This window comes from Zootoca vivipara, chromosome 4 (assembly GCF_965207765.1).
Source record: "Zootoca vivipara chromosome 4, rZooViv2.hap1.1, whole genome shotgun sequence".
Classification (NCBI taxonomy): domain Eukaryota; kingdom Metazoa; phylum Chordata; class Lepidosauria; order Squamata; family Lacertidae; genus Zootoca; species Zootoca vivipara.
The window spans coordinates 99533079-99555232 of NC_142587.1; the positions used below are offsets into that span (position 1 = coordinate 99533079).

General features: G+C 47.7%; 1 protein-coding gene across 2 annotated transcripts in view; it reads right to left on the bottom strand.

The window, feature by feature from the left end:
* Positions 1 to 284: 284 nt before the first annotated feature.
* The window catches only part of CLPB (ClpB family mitochondrial disaggregase), a 72400-nt gene continuing 50530 nt past the window's right edge, over positions 285 to 22154 (bottom strand). For both annotated transcript variants that reach the window (XM_035115202.3, XM_035115200.3), the window contains exons 8-16: positions 16419 to 16496; positions 12368 to 12423; positions 10874 to 10918; positions 9010 to 9171; positions 6472 to 6628; positions 5552 to 5625; positions 3826 to 3945; positions 2075 to 2179; positions 285 to 1063 (exon numbers count right to left, since the gene is read on the bottom strand). In XM_035115202.3, coding sequence (XP_034971093.3) covers positions 812 to 1063; positions 2075 to 2179; positions 3826 to 3945; positions 5552 to 5625; positions 6472 to 6628; positions 9010 to 9171; positions 10874 to 10918; positions 12368 to 12423; positions 16419 to 16496 — 1049 coding nt within the window. In that variant the 3' untranslated portion in view covers positions 285 to 811. The remainder of the gene's footprint in view (positions 1064 to 2074; positions 2180 to 3825; positions 3946 to 5551; positions 5626 to 6471; positions 6629 to 9009; positions 9172 to 10873; positions 10919 to 12367; positions 12424 to 16418; positions 16497 to 22154) is intronic.

The window sequence follows — 22154 nt, forward strand, 5'->3', positions numbered from 1 at the left end:
GTAAGAGTGGCTCGATGGTGGAACAGACTCCCTTGGAAAGTGATGGACTCTTCCTTTTTGGGTAGTTTTAAAGCAAAGGTTGGATGGCCGCCTGTCAGTGATTCTTTAGATGTGATTCCTCCATTGCAGCGGGGTTGGACTAGATGACCCTTAGGAACCCTTTCCACTCTACAATTCTACCAACTGTCCACCTGCACAGCTCACATGCATTTCAGCCGAGCATGTGCAGGAGGTGCCCCCCCCCACCTAAATGCCCAAGATGAACATATGAAGAGAGAAGCTCATTTGGTATCCATTTACATTTATTGCAATAACTTAAGAGATCTGGTTGGTGCCCAGGTGGCTGGGAAAAACCACACCCAGCACCTTTGCAGAGTCATAACCCTGGTGAGCATCTGAAAAAGTCACTTTTTGAGACCTGAATCGGCACCCAACACATTCCGCAGCATCATTTTTGGGGCTGGAGGGGGGCAGGCACAGCAGCTTGCTTGGAACAAGGAAGTTCGTGCTTATTTCCCTTGAGAAACCCTGCCCCACCCAAAGCACAAACCTCTCACCCTCGCAAACAGCTCTGTGGGGCAGCAGGCTGAACCTGCCCATTGATTTTGCACGGGGGGTAGCCCTGTCTCAACAAGGCTGTAGCAGTGATTTGAGCTATAAGGATCTCTCTCTCTCTCTCTCCCAGCTAAGCTCTGATCTCCAGAGAAACCCGGGTTCCCCAAACCACCTTCCTTACTCCTCCGTCTACATCTCATGATTGTTTTATTACTGACCACACAACCTGAAGCTCCGCAGGGGGCACCCCACGGGGCTATAAAGTATAGGACATCTCGTCGGGAGCCAACGGGGCCTGAATGTCCAGCTTCCGGCTTTTGCTGTCCTTCTCAACTATCTCCAGCCGCAGGGTGGGACCCTTCCTCTGACCTTCCGCGGGGGACGAGCTGCCCTTGGCTTTCAGGAGCCGCTTGTCCGAGTCGTCCACTGTGATCCGCAAGGTGCAACCGCGGGGCAGGAGGTCCTGCTCATAGGCAGCGGCGAGCTGGTTCACGACTCGACGCTCAACCTGGGGAGCAGGGACAGAGACAAGCCATGTAGTAGTGAGGAGAGTTCTGGATCAAGAACACAGACCCAGGTTCAAATTCCACACACAGCCATGAAGCTCCCTGAGGGGTCCTGGCCTACTTCCTATCTTCCAGCCTAACCTCTCTCACAGGGTTGTTGTGAGGGGAGAGAACCGTGTATGCTGCCTTGTGCTCTTTAAAGAAAAGGCAGGATAGAAAATTAAATAGAAAGAAGACAAAGTTCCTACCAGAGAGGAGGGGCAAACCAAGCTGATCGACTAGGCAGAGGTGGCAACACTGACCGGAAAACTCAAAAATCAAGAGAATAACTTGATAAAAGAACGGGAAAAGTTTATAAGCTATTTAGGAGACCACTGTAAGCAGATGGAAATGTTAGCAGGATTTTTATCTCACTTGTAGAGTAACTATTATCATGGATAATATGGTTTTGATATAAAAATCGGAGTATGGAAGAATATTCAGAAATAAATGTTTAAAAGGGAATTCCATGGAGGCGGTGGGAGGAAGCCTGGATATTTGAAGGAATCTCTTTATATGGCTATGTTTTTCGTTTTCTATTTGTTTATAATTTTGTATTTGTAAAACCAAATAAAAATGACTTAAAACAATAAAAAAACAGAAATCCAGCCTACGAAGAAGCCTTGAGACTGGCAGACTGCATATTCGAGAGACTGCACATCAGTGAATCACGCTGCAGAGTTGGAAGGGGCCACAAAATCTTAATTTCATATATGCTCATGGGGAATGAGACCTTGGGGGCCGTAGCAGATATAGCTCAATGAAGAGGTTCAGCTGTGAAAAGGGCAGATTCCATGCTTAGGGATCATTAGCACAAAACAGGAATGATGCCGGGGGTGGAGCAGCTCCCCTATGAGGCAACGTTGCAGCAGCGTTTGTGGAGCATCTTAGTTGAGGGAGAAGGCAAGCCTTGCCACCAGGCCCCTTCCATCAGCGCTGGAAGAGGAGCAAGAGCCCCCTCTGCCCCCCCTCACCTCGTGTTTAATGGAGCGGGCTCCGTAGTGCAGGTTGTAGCCATCCACTAGCACGTCCATCACCTCCCTGTCCCACACTAAGGTGATGTTGTGCCTTGCCTTGGCCTGCAGGGGGAGAAAGAAGCAGCAAGTTACCGGGATCCGATGGCCACGCTTCTTTCGCTCTCTGAAGCAGGAGGCTGGTTTGTGCTGGGCTGAGCAGAGAGCTTTCTGGGCTGGAGTATCCTATCTATGGAAAGCAACCCCACCCCCCACCCCCCGCCTGAACACTGTCCTTCCTCCACTGTGATCCTGGTGAAATGAGGACATCTTCATAATACCACCGCACAGGAAATCTATATGGCTGGAGAGGATTTGCGGGTGTGGGGTTTTGCTTCTTTTTTTTTAAAAAAAGTACTGCAATTTCCTTCCCTTGGAAAACAGCTTCATCAGAGCTGACAAGAGTTAAGAAGGGAATCGGTTCTATTACAACCTACCCCGTTAAGTGCTACATTGTGTTAATTAAGGCCATATTATGTTAAACTGACTTTTTCTAACCACACACATTTGAAATGGTTTGGCATCAAATATTCATCTGAATAAAATAGGTAACTTAGGTGTGGGGGTGAGGGGGTTTCTCTCTGCACAGATTTTACAAGAGTCATGACAACTGCACAAGGCCACATTTTTATTCATTTCTTTTTAAAAAGTGAAGTTTCCAAGGAAGTGCTACCCAAATTTTGCACTCAGAGCACATTACCAAAAAAAAAGCATGTGTGGAAGATTTGTTTGTGTTGTATATCACGTCTTAATCTAAATGCTTATTCTGACTTTTGTTTTTCATTAAAAGTGCTTTCACATGCCTGCCTGTTGCTGCTTTATGACGAGCCAGACCCTCACCTGGGCTCAGTATTACCTTCACTGGCTGGCAGCAAAGAGGATCCTTCCCAGCCCTACCTGAAGGCACCAGGGAATGAATCTGGGACCCTCTGTAGGCAAACTATGCTTTTAAACCCTGTACTATGGGATGCATGCTGCTGTTTTATACTGAGTCAGGTGACTGGTCCATCGAGTTCAGCACTGCCTAAGCAGACAGGAAGTGGTTCCGGGAACAAGTGTCCAAGTCTTGCTTGGGGAGGCTGGTAACTCTCTGCATGCAAAGCCAATATTCTACCACTGAACTACAATGCCACCCAAGATGGGCAATAGTGCATTGCAGGGGGGTGGACTAGATGACCCTGGGGGGGCCCTTCCAACTCTACAATTCTGGGATTATATGAGTGATTTATGATTAGGAAACTAGACACCACAAGAGAGGGGAAGGTGACTGGGAAGGGCACAGAATTTCCACTCTCTTGATTGCTGGTGCTTTTTACAGATAGGCGCCTGATTTTAATTCTTCAAACACATTCTTCAAATAATAATAATAATAATAATGAGGACCAGGAACTTGTTTTGCTTTTTATTTTAAAATAGAAGCTCAGGATCGTAACAAATTTGGTTCAGAATTCCAGAAACTCAGGTATGCGAAATGCTGTTGGGTCTAACTGTCATCAAACTGCAGAATTTGATAACATACACCTGGATTTAATGTGTGATTTTTCAATTATGTGTCTGCAGTTACATATTTGTGCCTGCATTTATGAAACCCTATCTTCACATTTTCAAGGGAATTAACAGCAAGGATTTCTTCCTCCCTTTAAATGAAGTGCTGGGGTGTGTGTGTTTGTGCGAAAGGGAGAAGCGTGGAGGCGAGTGGCAGAGATTCTTACCCTCTTAGCCCAGAAGCTCAGCTCCTTGTTGACAAGCTGAATGAGCTCCGAGTGGCAAAAGGGGAGGAAGTAGACAATCTCGTTGATCCTTCCCAGGAACTCGTCTCTCCGGAAGTGAGCCTGCAGGAGGAAAAGGGGCAGAGCAGAGAGATTTGCTGGGAAGCCAAAGCGGATGAGCAGTCCGCAGGGAAAAAACAACAACACCTGTAACATGTTGAAATCGCTGTCCGTGAAGGACAAAACCAGACCAGGAGGAGTGAAAGCAAATCGAAATGAACAGGACGAATGAGCAGAACCTCTCTACTCCCCCAATTACTTCTGGTGGGCTCCCCTTAAGTTGCTTAGGAGGACTCTACCCCCATTTAAGTGTGAACCAGGGACACTCCTGCTTTGCTCCAGCGCTGTGATTTACTCCCAGGTAAACATATAGGATTGCAGGCTCTCAATTTTCCTGTTCAGTGTGTTCATACACCAAGTTGCTTCTGATGTTTCTAAAAATATGAGAATTCCCCATAAGCTAGTACGGACTTCTTTTCGGATGGATGTTTGTTATATTACGATATACAGCTCCCTATATTTTTAAAAAAATTATGCCTAGTGACCCACTGGAATGTTCCCAATGCTACCTACTTCCGGGATTGCAGCGTTCTTAATCCGTTGTTCATAAACTAAGCTGTTCTTAAACCAAGGTACCACTGTACTGGTAAATATTGTCTAGGAAAAACTATGAGGATTTTGTAAAAAATCTTGTACGATCTACTAAGTAAGAGACAGGAAGGGCTGTTTGACTGTGGAGTGGACTTTCTCGAGAGGTGGTGAAACACAATTGGTTCCGGAAGTCTGTACTTAACCTGAAGCGTACTTAACCTGAAGCGAACTTTCCCATTGAAAGTAATGGAAAGTGGATTAATCTGTTCCAGACGGTCCGCGGAGTACTCAACCTGAAGCGTACTTAACCCGAAGTATGAGTGTAATTGGTTCTGGAAGTCTGTACTTAACCTGAAGCATACTTAATCTGAAGTGAACTTTCCCACTGAAAGTAATGGAAAGTGGATTAATCTGTTCCAGACGGGTCCATGGAGTACTCAACCTGAAGTGTACTTAACCCGAAGTATGAGTGTAATTGGTTCCGGAAGTCCGTACTTAACCTGAAGCGTACTTAACCTGAAGCGAACTTTCCCATTGAAAGTAAGTAATGGAAAGTGGATTAATCCGTTCCAGACGGGTCCGCGGAGTACTTAAACTGAAAATACTCAAACTGAGGCGTACTTAAACCGAGGTATGACTGTATATGTTATATAATGATCCTATGCACTTCTCACACCTGAGCAATAGCGACACATAAATATCAAATTGTCTTCTTGAAATTTAACGATGGCCTGGGGTGGAGTCCTAAGGCTCCCCCATCCCATCTGCTTCGCCATCCCAGTCAGTGTGTGGCATCTGGACTGGGAGTGAAGGTGGCAGTGAGGAATGCCAGCCAAAACAGCCTCTCCCCTTGACATGGGGCATTAATGTGCAAGTGCTTTCGGCTCAGAGGCTTGCTTGGGGGAAACAATTGAGGAGCCCTCCTCTGACGCAGGTCGGAGTTCTGCTCTCACCCATCTGAGCGCCTGAAACTGAAGAGGAGGGCTGAAAACAAACACCTGGGGCTTTGGGGCGTTCCACTATTGGAAACCCAAGACGGCTGAAAGGAAAGGCTAGCGATAAACAGCACCATCTGTACCTTCAAGATGGGGCGAATGACGTTCTCCTTGAACTGCTTAGAGATAGTTATCTTGTCTGTGATCTGGACGTCATCTGAAAGGAAAAGGCACAAGCTTGGCTCGGGGTTCAGAGAGCCCCACAAATACAGCACACTTTACAGAGCAGGGGATTCCTTTGCTCCTGCTTGTTGGCTTTGGAAGCCAAGCACCGCAGCTTTGCTCCTTCTGCTTTCCCAGTGTCCCGAGAGTGTCGCGAGCCAGTTTGCACAAATTATTGATTGCCTTCATATCCCACATTTTCCTCCAAGGAGCTCAAGGTGGCATACATTGTTCCCTCCGCCCCCCTCACTGAATCCCCACAACAGCCCTGCGAGGTAGGTTAGGCCAGGCTTCCTCAACCTCGGCCCTCCAGATGTTTTGAGACTACAATTCCCATCATCCCTGACCACTGGTCCTGCTAGCTAGGGATCATGGGAGTTGTAGGCCAAAAAACATCTGGAGGGCCGAGGTTGAGGAAGCCTAGGTTAGGCTGAGAGGCAGCGACTGGTCAAGGACGCACCCTGGGGCAAGTTTCATGGCGGAGGGAGGGACTTGATAGGAGTGAGGAATCTCATGATAGATGGGTTGATCTCGGGGCCAACCGCCGTGGCAAAGTGGGGCGATTCTAATCTGCTTCACCACACTGGCATGCGGTTAGGAAGAGGCGTGGCAGTCACCCCAAACTTAAATGCAGGTAGCTAAATGCAGGCTGCTGGGGGCAGCCTCTTGCCTTCAGTTTGTGCTTTGGGGATATGGTTGGCGCCACCTGAAAGAGACATGGAATAGACAGAGCTTTGTCTGATCCAGCAGAAAGGATGTCAAGCAGGCTGAGGTTTGGCACGAGGAAGAGAACACCCAGAGTTTAGAGGGAGGGAGGAATGCACACAGGGGGAACGGGTACCTAGTTTTTCAGCAATTCTCTTCCGGCTGAGTTCCACGGTCTCCTGCCTCAGCTGCAAGGCATGCTGGGCGATCTCGTCGCTGGCCACGTTGGAGGTCATTATGAAGATGGCATCTTTGCAGTCAATGGTCTTCCCCTTCCCGTCTGTCAGCCGGCCCTTCGGAAACAGCAACAAACAGCAGCGTCAGACTCCTCCGTAAGGCACAATGCAAAGCCTACTGTTAGAAAGGGAAGTTTCTGATTCAGGCATAAGGCCCTCTGTGCCCTGCAAGGAGGCTGCAGAACGACCCCCAGAAAGCAGCAGGTCTAGTCCAATACATTGGGGAAGGATCAAGCTGGGGAATGCTGCCATAAAGGAAGACTGAGAGATGATGTGAGAACCACCTTCAAATATCTGAAGGGCTGCTGCATGGAAGATGGTGCAAGCTTGTTTTCAGAAGGGAGGACCAGAATCAATGGATCCAAGGGACAAGAAGGAAGATTCCGACTAAAGTGCAAAACTTTCTGAGGGTAAGAGCCATTCGAAAGTGGAACAGACTCCTTCAGAAGATGGTAGACTCCCCTTTGTTGGAGGTTTTTAAAGCAGAGGCTGGGTGGCCGTCTGTCATGGATGCTTCAGCTGAAATTCCTGCATTGCAGGGGCTTGGACTAGAGGACCCTCAGGGTCCCTTCCAACCCTGCAGTTCTATGTTGCTTGGAAGTGGAATAGAAGCATTTGGGCACTGCCTCTGCACCCGCCCCACCCCGGAAGGCAGCTTACTAGTGCTGGAGAAAGCCAGTTTAATACGCTGGCAGTGGAACGGCTGTGAGCTGTAAAGACATATCATTGGTACAGGGGCGATTGTTCTAGTTGCTCCCTCATCAGACATGAGATCATAACTGTTCCTAATACCATACACAGCTAACCGGAAGGGAGGGCAAGAGGCACTTGGGGGTTGCGGCACAGGAGAGTCATTGCCTCTGCCCCCACTCTGAGCGCTCCCCCCCTCCACTGCCTCCCTCCAAGAACTCTAAAAATAAGAACCTTTCGAAAATACCGATTTGGGGAACGGCAGGGAGAGGGGGAGAACTGAAATAAAACAAAAGCGCAAGTCGTCTGTCCCTTCCCTCCCAATGCTGCCAGGCACAGCCGTGCCCAGCTGAAGGACACAAATTTGTGCCGGGTGCTTGGGATTAACATTTCGGTTATTGCTCTGTCGGGCAGGCGGTTCAGGAATTGATTTCGCATTTAGTGGCTGCCACCATGATCTATGCAATACCGGTGATATTAATCCTAGAGAGAAGCCCCCCACCCCGAAAAGCCCGCCACCACCACCACCACCACCACCACCGACCATGCAGCCAGTTTTAATAAAAAACAAACAAACACACACTAAGTAGTGAGGACACACACACAGGAGGGTGGTGAAATCTGCATGCGCTCAGCCTCCCCCAGGGGAAGGCCAAGCGCTCCAGTGCAGGTCAGCCAGTCAGCCTGGAGGAGTCAGACGTCCTCAGGCACAAACCACCCGCCCCAAGGCGTAGCTGCGCATGTATCAATGCCCCTCACCCCAGTCAAGTGGGAAACAAGTAAAGTGATGCAAATAAGTTCAGGACTCAAGGATGCCGAAGCTCGTGGGCGCAGGAGGGTGTGTTCTGCGTAAAATCCAGTATCCTGCTCAACGGCGGAAAAGGAGCAGCAGAGTGCAAGCTACTAGTCCCTATGGTAGCACACCAGATAAATGACAAAGCAAACGCCCTGGTCACCTGGAGAAAGGAAGGGCTCAGCGCCCCCTCATCACCTTCTCATCCCTTCCCCATGGCTATTCTACAAAATGGAACCTGCCGCTTACTGGTTAATACGGATAAATATGTTAGAGGCAGTGTGGTGTAGCGGCTAGAGTGTTGGACCAGAGCCTGGGAGACCCGAGTTCAGATGCCGACTTGGCCCGAGAAGCTCAGTGCCTCTCAGCAGACTTGTGGTGGGGATTAAGTGAGGAGGGGGAGAGAACTGTATGCCACATGGAGCTCCTTGAAGAAAAATGTGGGATATAAAGGCATCAATAAATAAGAAATAAAATACAGGCAACTCTCCATTTACGTGGGGGTTATGTTCCGAGGTACCATGCGTTTAAATCACTTATATTCAGAACGCCATTGAAAAAAACCTGCAAACACCGCAATAGCTCCCTCCAAACCTCCTTGCTCCAACTCCAACTCTCCACAGGCCTCAAAGGTTGGTGCAAGGGCTCCTGGGATTGCTGGGTGCTGTTTTTGAGCCATTTTGGCACTCTTTTAGGGCTGTTTTTGCCCCTTTTGTTCCATTTCTGGGTTTGTGGTGATGTACATGTGCACAGTTTTCTCTGTTTGCTGTAGCAGCCCAAAGGATCAGGCAAACCTTTATTGCAAAAAACGGGGTCCAATGTGCTGGGTTAACACGTGCCTTTCAACTTGATAGCTTGCATTTTTGTGTGGACCAAATAAATCGTTCCTAAATCACACAGGAACCTTAATGTTGCAAAAGGACCTCGGACGGCTTCTTTAAAGAGATGGCCTTACTTCATCAAACAGTTGCAGCATGATGGTGAGGACATCCGGGTGGGCCTTATCCACTTCGTCAAAGAGCACCACGGCATTGGGGCACTGCTTCAGCTTCTTGGTGAGCTGCCCACCTTCCTCATGGCCAACGTAGCCTGGCGGAGAGCCAATGAACTTGGCAACCTGGGAGGAAAAGAAGCCACAGGCGTCAGATGGGGACGCCCACACCCTGGGCATGGGGAAAGAGACCCACTGTGGCTTAAAGCAAGACTAGCCTGCCTGAGGAGTTTGGAGCCTGCATCATCCGGTTTCAGCGCGCTGAGAGAGCAAGGAAAAGATTCTACGTTCAGAGCTGGGTGCATTTGGAATGGGGGAAATCCAATTACTAAGACCGCAATGTGCAAATTAGGCGCATCATCACATGGCTGCTTATGTTGCAGAATCAGTTCAGCTCCTCGGTCTACGTTTTAAGGGATATATAGTGGTGGCTTTTTTGAAAATAGCTTTTTGCATGGTATGGAGGAATGGGAGGGTGGACACGGAAAGCAGAGGCAGTCGAGTTATTGGTTCAAGGGCCCAGAAATAGAAGCCTCGGCAAGTAGTTCTGAAGGGGCCCTGACACTTTAAAGACCTTCTGCGCTACACTCTGTTTCCCACTCATGTTCTAAAACCTCACCAGCAATATTTGATCAACAGGGACTAGGCTAGTGGTTGTACCATCTCCTGGGGGTGGGGACGGGGACAGTGGGATAACCTAGGCTAGGGGGGCACTGAAGGTCTAAATAACTATCAGACTTTGAACAGCTAGTATCACTCTGTATCGAGTTCATCAGTTTGGTTGAATTAATTAAATTAAACCATTTTAAGTGGATTTTGAATAAATGTGAAATTAATGAATTTTATAATGTTGTTTTCTTCCTTGGTAGTAGTGGTAGTAGTAGTAGTAGTAATAATAATAATAATAATAATAATAATAATAATAATATTTATACTCCACCCATTTGGATGGATTTCCCCAGCCACTCTGGGCGGCTTACAGCACACAGTAAAATGTCAAACATTTAAAACTTTCCTTTCAGATAGTTGTCCTCGACATCTAATGGGAGGGAGTTTGCTCATGCAAACTGCAATTCTGAATAATGCTTTTTAGAGAGTAGGGCAGGCATCCCCAAACTTCGGCCCTCCAGATGTTTTGGACTACAATTCCCATCATCCCTGACCACTGGTCTTCTTAGCTAGGGATCATGGGAGTTGTAGGCCAAAACATCTGGAGGGCCACAGTTTGGGGATGCCTGGAGTAGGGGGGAACTGGGGCTGACTTTGTGGAACCTAGGGGATGGAGTCCCTGAAAGATTTAGGAAACACTAGATTAAACATTCACTCTTTTTTTCATAAAAAAAGCCAATAAGCTTATTCTGCAACAGATTTCCACTTTCAGACGATACTTTAGCCTTTCACAGCAAGGCCAAACAACAACAACAACGAATAAATGAATGAACAGGGAAAAAAATAAAAAGGGGAGGAAAGAGAACAAGGAAATGGCTTGAGAGCTCTCTCCAGGCACCATGGAAAAAGCCTTACTTTATATCCCAACTAATCTTGCATCTAAGAAACAAGGAACACAGAATGCAGCTACCTCCCTTCTGTTCTCAGGAGACAAGAAGGAAGGTATGGGAGATGGTGTTCTACAGAGCACGCCATAGAAATGTTGTTAAGTTTTCTTTTTCCAAGTGAGGCTGGAGGAGCAAGGGTGAGTATCTGGAGAGAGTTTGCCACCAAGAGGAGGGTGTCAGCAAAGGTGGGAATGCCAAGTGTCGCCAGGTGCGATTCCGGGATCTTAAAACAGTGGTGGTGGTGGTGCTGAGGGTGGGCATCTCTTACTAACCTCGTGTCTTTCCTGAAACTCAGACATGTCCAGCCTGATGAAACCCTGGTGACACAAAGGAAACAAAAAGGGACTCATTTAATGGTGCTGATGACGGGCAGCTGCAGCCAATCCTGGATCCCTGACAGAGCTTGCCTGTTGCACTGTCAGGCTCTGCAGAGACCTGTGTGTCGTCTCCCTACTTTGCACACTGACCTGTATGCACAAAAGCTGTTAGGAGAAGAAGTGGCAGAGCATCTGCTCTGACTGCAGAAGGGCCCAGGTTCAAACTTCAAACCCCCACCCCGGGATCTCCACGTAGGGCTGGGAACAGCTCAGTTTTAAACTCTGGAGAGCGGCTGCCAGTAGACTAAACAGGAGGAGAAAGACCAATGATATGGCTTGTTTTATTTATTTACTGGTTAATAGGGATGCTGGACTGCATATGCCCCCTTTGGGCTGACTGAGCAGAGTCATAGAATCATAGAGTTGGAAGAGACCACAAGGGCCATCCAGTCCAACCCCCTGCCAAGCAGGAAACACCATCAAAGCATTCTTGACAGAGCTTGAAGCCACCCAAGAAACTCCCCAGCGATTCAGGCAGGGCACAAACTAAGCTCTACCTGGAGGTGTCATAGAGGACCAAGCCTGGGACCTTCGTCCTGCAAAGCAGATGCTCTACCCCCAAGTTACCAAGCACCCCTGGGCTTTCTCCAAACACAGCGGCCAGAATTTTCACCCAAATCACGCCCAACTTTTCTTGCATTCCTGCATTCAAATGTACCCAAGACGGCTGGGCTGTAAAACGTAACCAATGATGCAGAAACCACAATCAGAATATCTTGTCCTTTGTTTAAAAACCAGTGAGGTTTCTGCTGCACATCTAGAGGATGAGGCGGGCTTTCAGCTGGCACAGAAGCAAGATCTCGATAATAACGTCTCCCTCAACCCGCCAGCTGCTGTTATAGGCTGCCCTCTCCTCCTGTCCTTCCCCAGTAATTCTCTCCACGTTCTGTGACGCCCTCTTTGATGCATTAATTAACTAAATAACCAACAAACTGATTAGGCTTTAATGAACCGCTTGTTCTGAGCTTGCCATTGAATTAGCACGGCCTGTTTGTCCTTGGCTGTTGTGGTGTTTGATGTGGAGCCAGTGTAACCACGGCAGCGAGGACGAAAATGTAACTGGAAAAGGGACGGGGGGTTCGCCCTGAAAACCTGCGTGCAGAGGGGAACCCTGTATAACTCCAAAACCTACAGCATTTTAAAGCGGTGCCTCGCTCCCACAGAAGCCACAGTTGTGGCCAGGGCAGTTCTTCTGGATCAGGTCATGCACAGGAATGGGCCACATGGGTGGACCCTGCAGAGGTTATCGTTCCAGAGCAGCTCCACAAAGGAAATTGTGAAATGGGAACCCTCTTGGTTGATGCCTCCAGGGTCCCTTGCCGCTCCACCCACTGACGCCTGGGGAAACAAGGCTGTTCCGTTGGTGGGAACCGAGAGCAGAGGCCTTACCTTCTTGACATCTTTGTGCAGGTACTTGGCAGTCTGCTTGGCCAGTTCAGTTTTGCCTGTTCAAGAAGTGGCAGAGAAAAGCGGAAGTGTTGGGGGGAGAAAACGCCTTGATAAAGAACATCAAGAAGAGACCATGCAAAAAGCCCTCGGGAAGTTGTGGGACAACAAAACCAAGACCCGTTTGCAGCATCTGTGTTGCAAGTGAGATCATGGAACTGTAGAGTTGGAAGGGACCACCAGGGTCATCTAGTCCAACCCCCTGCAATGCAGGAAACTTTTTGCCCAACACGGGGCTCGAACCCACAATCCTGAGATTAAGAGTCTTCTACCAACTGGGCTAATATATATTTAAAGAAACAAAAACAAACACAGCACAGGCTCAATTCTCAAGCTACCCCAGGAACACGAGAGCCACGGCAACAGCATCACCTTTTCCTATGCCCACTGGCAGCGTGGGACATCCTGGGCTACAAAGCCCACCCTGTGGCTCCTCCCCCCCCCACAGGTTTCAAACACCTGGAAACGGAGTCGGTAAGGATGCTGGGCGTCAGCCACAGCATGGTCTCTCCTTCCGTGGGTACAGTGGTGCGACAGTGGCATGATCTGTGGCTCTCTCAGTCGGAGGCAGCAATGCTTCTGAACTACCAGATGCTGGGAACCACAGGAGGGGAGAGTTGCTCTTGTGCTCGGATCCTGCCTGACTGGATGGGCCATTGGCTCTTCTGATGCTCTGCTCACAAATGGGGTTCCCTGAAGTACCCATACCAGTGACAGCTGTCAGTCTCAGGGATGGACCCTGTAGGTTCTGCTTTCACTTCCTTCCAGAGCTGCCCTCCTCTGCCCCTTCGTCAGCACAGCCCCACTTTGGGTTCTTCTTGGCCTCATTAGATTGGAACAGGTTGCTGGAAACTGATTCTTTTAACCCTATAAAGGCCTCCACACTTTCCCTACACAAAATCATTAGTTATCATGGTCACATTTTTGTAAGATGGCAGAAAGGACTTTCTTGGACTGCCAACCTTCCGCCCTCCAAATGTGATGAGAATACCACTCCTATCAATGGCTGTGCTTAGCTGGGCCTGAAGGCAGCTGCAGCCCAAAGCTCTGGAGGGCACCAGGCTGGGGACAGTTGGGCTACGTGATACCTTTTGCTCTTAAAACAACTTTTGTGGGGTGTTTGTGGAAAACATAAACTGCAAAGAAAAGTGAACTGTCCCTGCTGCCCCCCAAAAAAACAAAAAAAGAGAGGAAGTCTTGGAGGATTTGCTGTGCAAAAGTGCTTTGGAGGACCAGGTGAGCGATGGAGCCGAGGCCCATCAACCCAGGCTTCCCCCAACACAACGTCCTTGACTTCAAGACAAGGAGCAGATTTGCTGGGAAACACAATATTCTTTGTTTATTGGATTTATATGCAACGCCTATCATAAAAGTCTAGGCATGAAGGCGATCAATAATTCAAAACACATATTATGGAATAAATCCACATCGACATGGTATCAACAAACATGTCAGCCCCCACTGCGGCGGGAGATTTCGTCCCTCGCGAGGCATGTACCTGCGCAAAGCAGCCCCTGCAGGAACCTGGTAAGGTGCCCTCAAGGTGAAAGGGCACTACAGGGTCTGCCTGACCCAGGCGAGATGCCAGAGGGAAGACTCCTGAGCGACAATTTTTTCCTTGGCTCTTCCTTTTACAACCAGGGGCTGCCAATTCCTGATGCTTCACCCTTTAAAGCTCTCAGGTTTGCTTACGGGTTCTGGGATACTCTCATGAATATAATTATTATAATAATTATTATATTATTATTATTATGAAATCTCACAGGGTTGTCTGAGATCATGGCATGAGCATCTCAAGAGCCTGTTTAAAAGCACTCTCCATGCCAGGAAAATCCTGTTCAAAAGGATCTTTTAAACTTGTTGTCATTGTCGTTTAGTCGTGTCCGACTCTTCGTGACCCCATGGACCATAGCACGCCAGGCACTCCTGTCTTCCACTGCCTCCCGCAGTTTGGTCAAACTCATGTTCGTAGCTTCGAGAACACTGTCCAACCATCTTGTCCTCTGTCGTCCCCTTCTCCTAGTGCCCTCAATCTTTCACAACATCAGGGTCTTTTCCAGGGAGTCTTCTCTTCTCTTCTTTTAAGCTATCCGCTTACATTTGATTTGTGTGATTTCAACCAGCTAGTCTTCAACCATGTACGGTTGAAATAGCACATGTTAGGTGTGTGTAAGATGCGATCATACTGTACGTTCCAAAGCCACACTTTATTCTCTGCTAAAAGCTCTATCTTGCCTCTTCGCCCCTAATTTTCATGACTCCACCTCACCTGCTCTTTCATCTGCCTGGTTCCAGGGTTCGGAATTAGCAGGGCGGCAAAAAGCACCTCGAAAATTCTGGGTGCTATTTTCTGCGCCTGGCTGACACTCAAGGATTACTGAAATGTATGTGCTTTGAAGCCTCAAAGTATATATTAAGGATAGACATGTTAAGGAGTTTAATAATAAAGAGTAGAGTATTTTGAAAACTGAAGGATGGTACTAATATTTTTATTGCCAACACCAAATTAAACATGTACAGTGGTACCTCTACTTACGAATAACTCTACTTATGAATGTTTCTACTTACGAATAGAGCTCCGTCCGCCATCTTGGATGCAGCTTAGATAGGATTTTTTCTACTTACGAATTTTTAGATGGGGTTGCTTCTACTTACGAATTTTTTCTCCCAATGCATTCCTATGGGATTCGACTTACAATTTTTTTCGACTTACAAATGTGCGTTCAGAACGCATTAAATTCGTAAGTAGAGGTACCACTGTATTAACATTTTCTGCGTATTAACAATGTGTCACTTACGCAAATTTCATATTAATTCATGCTTATCAGAATAATAAATTAAAAGTGTTGGTGACCCCCCCCCCCCGGTGGCATCTAGACATTCTGTTTTTGGCGCCCACAACTCTGGTCCCAGGAGCCATTTGGCTCCTAGCTTTTCTATCCCAGTTTCTAACATTGCCTGGTTCCGTGTCTCAGAAAGGGTGGTTCAATTCAGAAACCATGCCAAACCATGGCTGGTGCTAATCAGAGCTTATAACCTGCAACAACATTGGGGTCCAGAATGCTGACTGGGCCTTGGGTCCCCTTGCACCCCCTCCCACGATTTTACTCCAATGAGAAGGCTCTTCCTGGGTCCATGCTAGCTTCCTTGCCTTTGCTGGACCCTTCTCAATCTTTGCTCTGCAACAGGAACTACAAACTTGCTTCTGTCTTTCAAAAATGGAATCAGATCTCAGGGTGCCAGTTTGGTTTAGCACTTGTGGGGTGTGGGTGCCTTGGCAACACATACTGTACAGAGCTCTTCCCGGGGCCATCCTTTGCTGGAGCTAGCAAGAAGCATGCGAAAGGCCATACAACTCTTGATGACTTCTGGGGTGATGCTACGATTAAGGATTTTCAAATTCTTTCTTTAAGAACAAAACCACAATCTGATGGGTAGGGAATGATCCTGGTGAATTAATGTCTGCTTTTACCCTTTTAATGGTTTTATTGCATGGTTTTATGCTTTTATTTCTGTAAACCGCTTTGGTGGTTTTTTTTAAATGACACAGCAGTATACAAATATTTTTATAACCGAATAAATAAAAAATGAAATTTCTATGTTTCACGTGAATGTTGTACCTAGTGTGATTTTCTCACTCTGGGTTTCACCTGGCCTGCATGCGGAATTTGGGACAGTTCACGTTCAATGCCACTATTATGCTGTTGCAACTTATTTGTTATAGAAAGTGGTGTTTTCCGATGTCTTGAACCACTGGGTGTGTCTGGGCAGGGGGAAGGTAAGTGGACTGAGAAACCTGTCCTTTACTTGAGCCCAGAAAAGTACTTGAAAACTAGACTTGAGATTTCTGGCCCATCCATGGTGCAACATCTTCAGTTTTTCTATCTCTAGCATGTGTGGAAAAAGCAGCACTGGCGTTTTTTTCTGGGGCTGGACCAGCCTGCCTCGTCTCCCCCAAAATATGAAAGAAGAAGAAAAAGGACGCCGTCTTTACCTATTCCCGACGATCCCAAGAAGAGAAAAACCAGGGGATGCTCCTCGTCATACCAGCCATTTTCCTTCCTCCGAATGGCTGCAATCGAAAATGCAAGAAAAACAAAGGAAGGGGTTATATATCTGGGCACATAAAAAAGGGAAAGGCATATAAATCAATGACACAACAGCAAGTATAATTATCACTAAGTATACACTATGTTTTACTGCTCTCTGCCCACTCAAAGTCTTCGCTGCCATTAGAGCTACCTAATTTGATTAGCCAGCAAGGCCCCCAGAGATACCTAATCAGGTTAGCATGGATTTGGAAAGCTGCCCAGAGCAGATTTCGGATAAAGTTTTCCAGGATGTGCACTCAGCGTTGCCAGGGAAACGGGAGGGAGGATGGACACTGAATGAACCAGAAAGGGACCTGTCAGGTGGACCGAGAGGGGAGGGTAAAGGGTTGGGGGAAAGAGAGATTCTAGAGGCTCAATAGCTCTCCAGCTTGTAAGCGCCACCTTTGTGCACAAAGACCTGGGAAGGAGAAGTTTGCTGCCTCTCCGGCGCTAACGGGAAGGAAGCCTTGAATTCAAGGTCACGGCAGCCTTGTGAAGACTCATGGGCCGCCGTAAACAATGGTGCTAGGATGGAGGAGGATGCAGGGGAGATAGGCCAGGGAAACATGGGATGGGTTTGGAACACAAAAGGATCTACTCTGCAGAGGAGCAGCACTTAAAACTTCTGGGTTGGCCAAACCTGCCCTCTTGGGGCAGACAGATTCTCTGTGGATCCTGCTGCTCTTGGTACCTCGACCGCAGCTTTGCACTCTCACATGCACAGCGTTTAAAAAAGGGAAGGAAAACGTGATTACATGAGAACAAGGGGACAGCACTTGTTTATATTCAGTGGCTGTACTTAAGGTCTGTCCGCTGCATTAAAGCAAAGGAACAGGACACATAAAATAAAGGACTTCTTTATGCAGCACACAGTTCACCTTTGGAACTCAATTCCACAGAAGGCAGCAATGTTTCTGAATGCCAGCTGCTGGAAACCACAGATTAGGAGAGTTTCCCTTGTGCTTGAATCCTGCTTTCAGGTTTCCCACGGGAGATTGTCGACTCTCCTTCCTTGGAGGTTTTTAAGCAGAGGTTGGATGGTCATCTGTCATGGATGCTTTAGCTGAGATTCCTGCATTGCAGGCTGGGGCTGGACTGGATGACCCTTGGGGTCCCTTCCAGCTCTACAATTCTATGATGTGAAATTGTGGTTGAAAACTTATTCAACCCTCACTTCCCTTTTCTCAGAGGTGCACAACTCACCACGAGGCTGGCTTTTCTGGGTTGCTCTGGCATGGTGAAGCAGCATCTTGAACCCCCTGATCCGTGTCCTGACCGTGACTCCTCCTCTCCTGGAAAATGTTCAAGAAGCAGTTTTCAGTCAGGACAGGGCAAGGCGCCATTCAGAGGACCACTTCAGCATGCCAAAGCCACCCAGGAAAGTCAGCACACAGTATGAAAAATGGTGTCACGAACCTCCAAACCATGCCAGCTGCTCTATGTGCTACATTCACCGCCCAGATCTTTTTTTTTCCTTCGGGCCTCCGAGTTGTAAACGCAACACTGAGGTGAATCTACTTCTGCTTGCCAGGGTTTGAGGAACTATGAACCCAGCAGGAGAGGATGATCCAGCAGCTCGATAACTAATGTACCAGTAGCCACACTCCATGAGAAAGCCAAAGGAATTTGGAAATTGCTACGAATCTGGCATGTTTGCATCTACAGAGCGTCTATGCCCACGTGTGGGCCAATGGCCTGATCCAGAAAGCTCTTCTCACAGTCACCACCCTGTTAGCCATTCCACCTGAGCCCCTGAAACCACTTAATTTTGTTAAATACATAAAATAGTGTGGCCCTCCCCCCAAATTATAATTTAGATTGCAAGCTCCCTGGTGCCAAGACTTGTGTTCCCCTCCTGCCTCAATGCTACTCTGTGTGCTGGTGATCTTAATTAAAATACATAGCCACTCCAAGACAGAGAGATGAAGCCACGGCAGCTCTCAGTCATTCTTTTGTTCGCCCTTTCCTGGTGCTTTAAAATAGGATCAAACACACTCATGGAGGAGGAGAGGAACTGTGGAACTCTCTCCCACAGGAGACAGTAACGGCCACCAACTCGGGTGGCTTTAAAAGGAGAATAGACAAATTCATAGAGGAGGAGAGGGCTACTGATGGCTTCTAGCCGGAATGGCTAGGCTCTGCCTCCAGAACTGGAGGCAGCAATGCTTCTGCCTGCCAGTTGCTGGAAACTGCAGGAGGGGAGATTCCTCTTGTGCACGACTCCTGCTTGTGGGTTCCCCCAAAGAGGCATCTGGTTGGCCACTGTGTGAACTGGATGCTGCACTACATGGCTTGATCCAGCAGGCTCTCCTTATAAAAGAACTCAAGGTGCAGGAGAAAAGGGGAAGGGTCAAAGGGGTCAGTGCCACATTAAAAAAAGAATAATCTCAGATTCAAAACCTGCCCATAGGACTGCTGGGCACAGCAGCAATCTAGCTTCCCACCACCACCGAACCTTCTGGACCTCTCCTTCGCATTACATGCTCAGCTACAGCTGCATGCAGAAGGCCCCACGTTCAGTCCCTGCCACCTCCAGTTAAGATGGTGTCACAGACGAAAAAGATTTTTAAATACACTTTCCCCCCAAAAACAGAAGCATTCTTGTTAGGAATTATAGGACAAGAGATTACAAAGGAGGATAATATATTATTTTTGTATGCGACAACCGCGGCTAGGACATTGTTAGTCCAAAAATGGAAAACCCAGGACTTACCGACGATTGAAGAGTGGCAGACAAAAATGATAGACTATGCAGAATTAGCGAGACTGACTAGCAGGATTCGGAACCAGGGGGAAGCAAGGTTCCAAAGAGACTGGAGTAAATTTGTGGACTATATGGAAAAGAACTGTAGAAGTTTAAAGACACTTGCAGGACTGAAATAAATCCTACGAATTGACATTAAAATGGGAGGTATAAAGGAACTGCGAGATAAGAACTGAATAGAAAACCAAATGAGGGGAGGGAGGGAAGTCAAGCTCGGCGGAGCATTGTTGACGAGAGATTGGGAGGAGGACAGAAACCCAATTATAAAATAGACCATCTCTGACTGTTCACCTGCATGGGATACTCCTGTGGCAGGGGAGGACCCATGGAGGGGGGTGGGAAGAAGGTGGAAAATGTGTTTATGTATGTACCGGGTTTTTTAATTTGTAAAATTAATAAAAATTATGTTTTAAAAAAAAAGAGAATTGTTTTTTTTTAAAAAAGATTGATGTATGTGTGGTACTGTCTCTTTTAATGTTTGTTTGTGTTGTTTAATGTTTTTTTTAATGTGTTTTAATTGGAAAATCTAATAAATTGCTTTTAAAAAAAAGATGGTGTCACAGACAACTGGGCTTGGAGAACAACCCGGGAGAGAGACTCCTTGCTGCCATTCAGGGGAAATATCCCCAGCATAGATGGACCAATGTCCTGACTTCACATGCCACAACAGCTACACATGCTCCATGGGCTGAAAAGGTACTAATATACCAAGGAGAGGCAGCGACGCCTCACCCGATGAAGGCCTTCCAAGTTTCCATTCCTGTTTAGAACAAGGCCTCTGCCTTCCAATGCACTTCTCAAAAGCTGTAGAACCATAGCTCAGGGGCAGAGCACCTGGCTTGCATGCAGAACATCTCAGCTTCAATTCCAGGCACCTCCAGGTAAGGCTGGGAGATACATCCTGCCTGAAACTTTGGGAGAGTTGCTGCCAGTCGGTGAAGGCACTCTCATAAGTGTTTTTGTGATACTTTGTGCAAAGAAGGCTGTGTTTTTCAGCCTTCCCCCAAGGGGGTGTGTTGGATGGGGCTGACGGGAGCCTGGAGGGCGCCAGGTTGGCAAAAGCCTGCTGCCTGTGTTGCGAGAGACAGGGCCTCCTTGCAGAGAGTGCTCACCTGCACAGGCGGCTTTTTAAAATTCCACTCAGCCCTGTCTTGGCAGTTGTCAGAGGTCAGCGAGACCGGAGATGCAACGTATTACGCTTGACAAGAGGCGCTCCTTAAAAGTAGGCGAAATGCCAAGCTTGAAAAGAATGACGAGCAAAAGATATTTCTTGTGATAGCCGAGCAGGATAATGGAAGGGGAAGGAAAGGCAGACAGAAGGAGAGAGGAAGAGAGAGAGAGAGCGCAAATGAGAACCACCAGATGCTAGAGAAAACAGGCCACTGTGCTTCTTGCAGAGAAGGGCAATGTGGATGGCATGTCCAGAAGCACCTAGAGGCAGAGGACGAACTCTGGAGAAGGGCCAGTGAGCTTTTCCAGACACGGGTCTCCAAATAATGATCCTTTCAGCAAGAGAGAGAGAGAGAGAGAGAGAGAGAGAGAGAGAGAGAGAGAGAGAGAGAGAGAGAGAGAGAGATGAGCATCTCTGAATGTTTTCGGCCTGTTTCCTTCCATGTGCTTTTAAAATGAAAGCAAGGAAATTTGAGGCCGGAATCAGGTCTTGCTCAACTGATCTTTTTGGGACAGGGTGACGAGACCATTTCCTCCTTGTGCAAAAGGAAGGAGCAGTTTGACGTGACCAGAGTCACACCATGAAAAGGGATATTGTTTGGGGAGTGATTGGCAAAATCTTGGCAGGTGGAGGTGGTGTTGAGCAGGACTTTCAGGAGCCAGGTGGTGGTGGTTCTGAGGGCTCTGCTTTCCTTCCTTGCCCTTCCCCTTCTGGAGCAGACAAAGTCACCTTGAACATTTCCTTCATTTCCATAAGAACAGACGAAGAGCCTGGCTACTGGATCAGGCCAATGGCCCATTGAGCCCAGCATCCTGTTCCCGCAGTGGCCAACCAGTTGCCTGTGGGGAACCCCCCCCCAGCAAGATCTCAGCATAAGAGTGCAAGAGCACTGCCCCCCCTGCGTTTTTTGACAACTGCTATTCAGAAGCATTATAGTACGGCCACATCTTAGCACATTTAACTCATGTGATTTCAAACATATGTGACTGAAGGCTGCCTAGTTGAAATTCCACAAGTAAAATGCCAGAAAAACCCTCGCAGCAGGCTGGTTCTGCGATACTCTTGCAAGACCCCTTGGAAATATATTATTTATATTGACTTTGAGCAAAGGGCACAAAGCAACTCATAATTACTCAGTAGCGATTTGGAAATTGGGAGACCTGGACCACCATGGTGATCTCAGCCTCAGTTCCCGATCTGCAAAATGGGCATAATGGAGGTCTGCCTGGCAGGGCTGCTGCGAAAGCCAACCAAGAAAAGACAGCAAGGGTTTTTTTCTGCAGATAAAAATACTTTGATAGCTGTGCAGCACTGCCTAGGATTGGAAGGTGAAAGAGTTGGTTAGCAACAGAGCAAAGCCCAGCTGATGTGGCAGTTAAGACGCTGGTGGCTCAACATAAGAATAATAGAATTGCAGAGTTAGAAGGGACCCTGAGGATCATCTAGTCCAACCCCCTACAATGCAGGAAAATGCAGCCGTCCCATAAGTGGATCAAACCAACAACCTTGGCATTATCAGCACCATGCTGTAACCAACTGAGCTATCCAGAACATCTGCACCATCCATTTTTCATCCCTGGCCACGGAGGGAATCCAACCCCTATTTTAGGCAGATCCGCTCTCTGCAAGGCTACGCTCTCCTCACTCTTGCAGAAAGGCTGTGGAGGAACTATGGCACAGCAGTCCTGGCTGAAATTCTGGGAG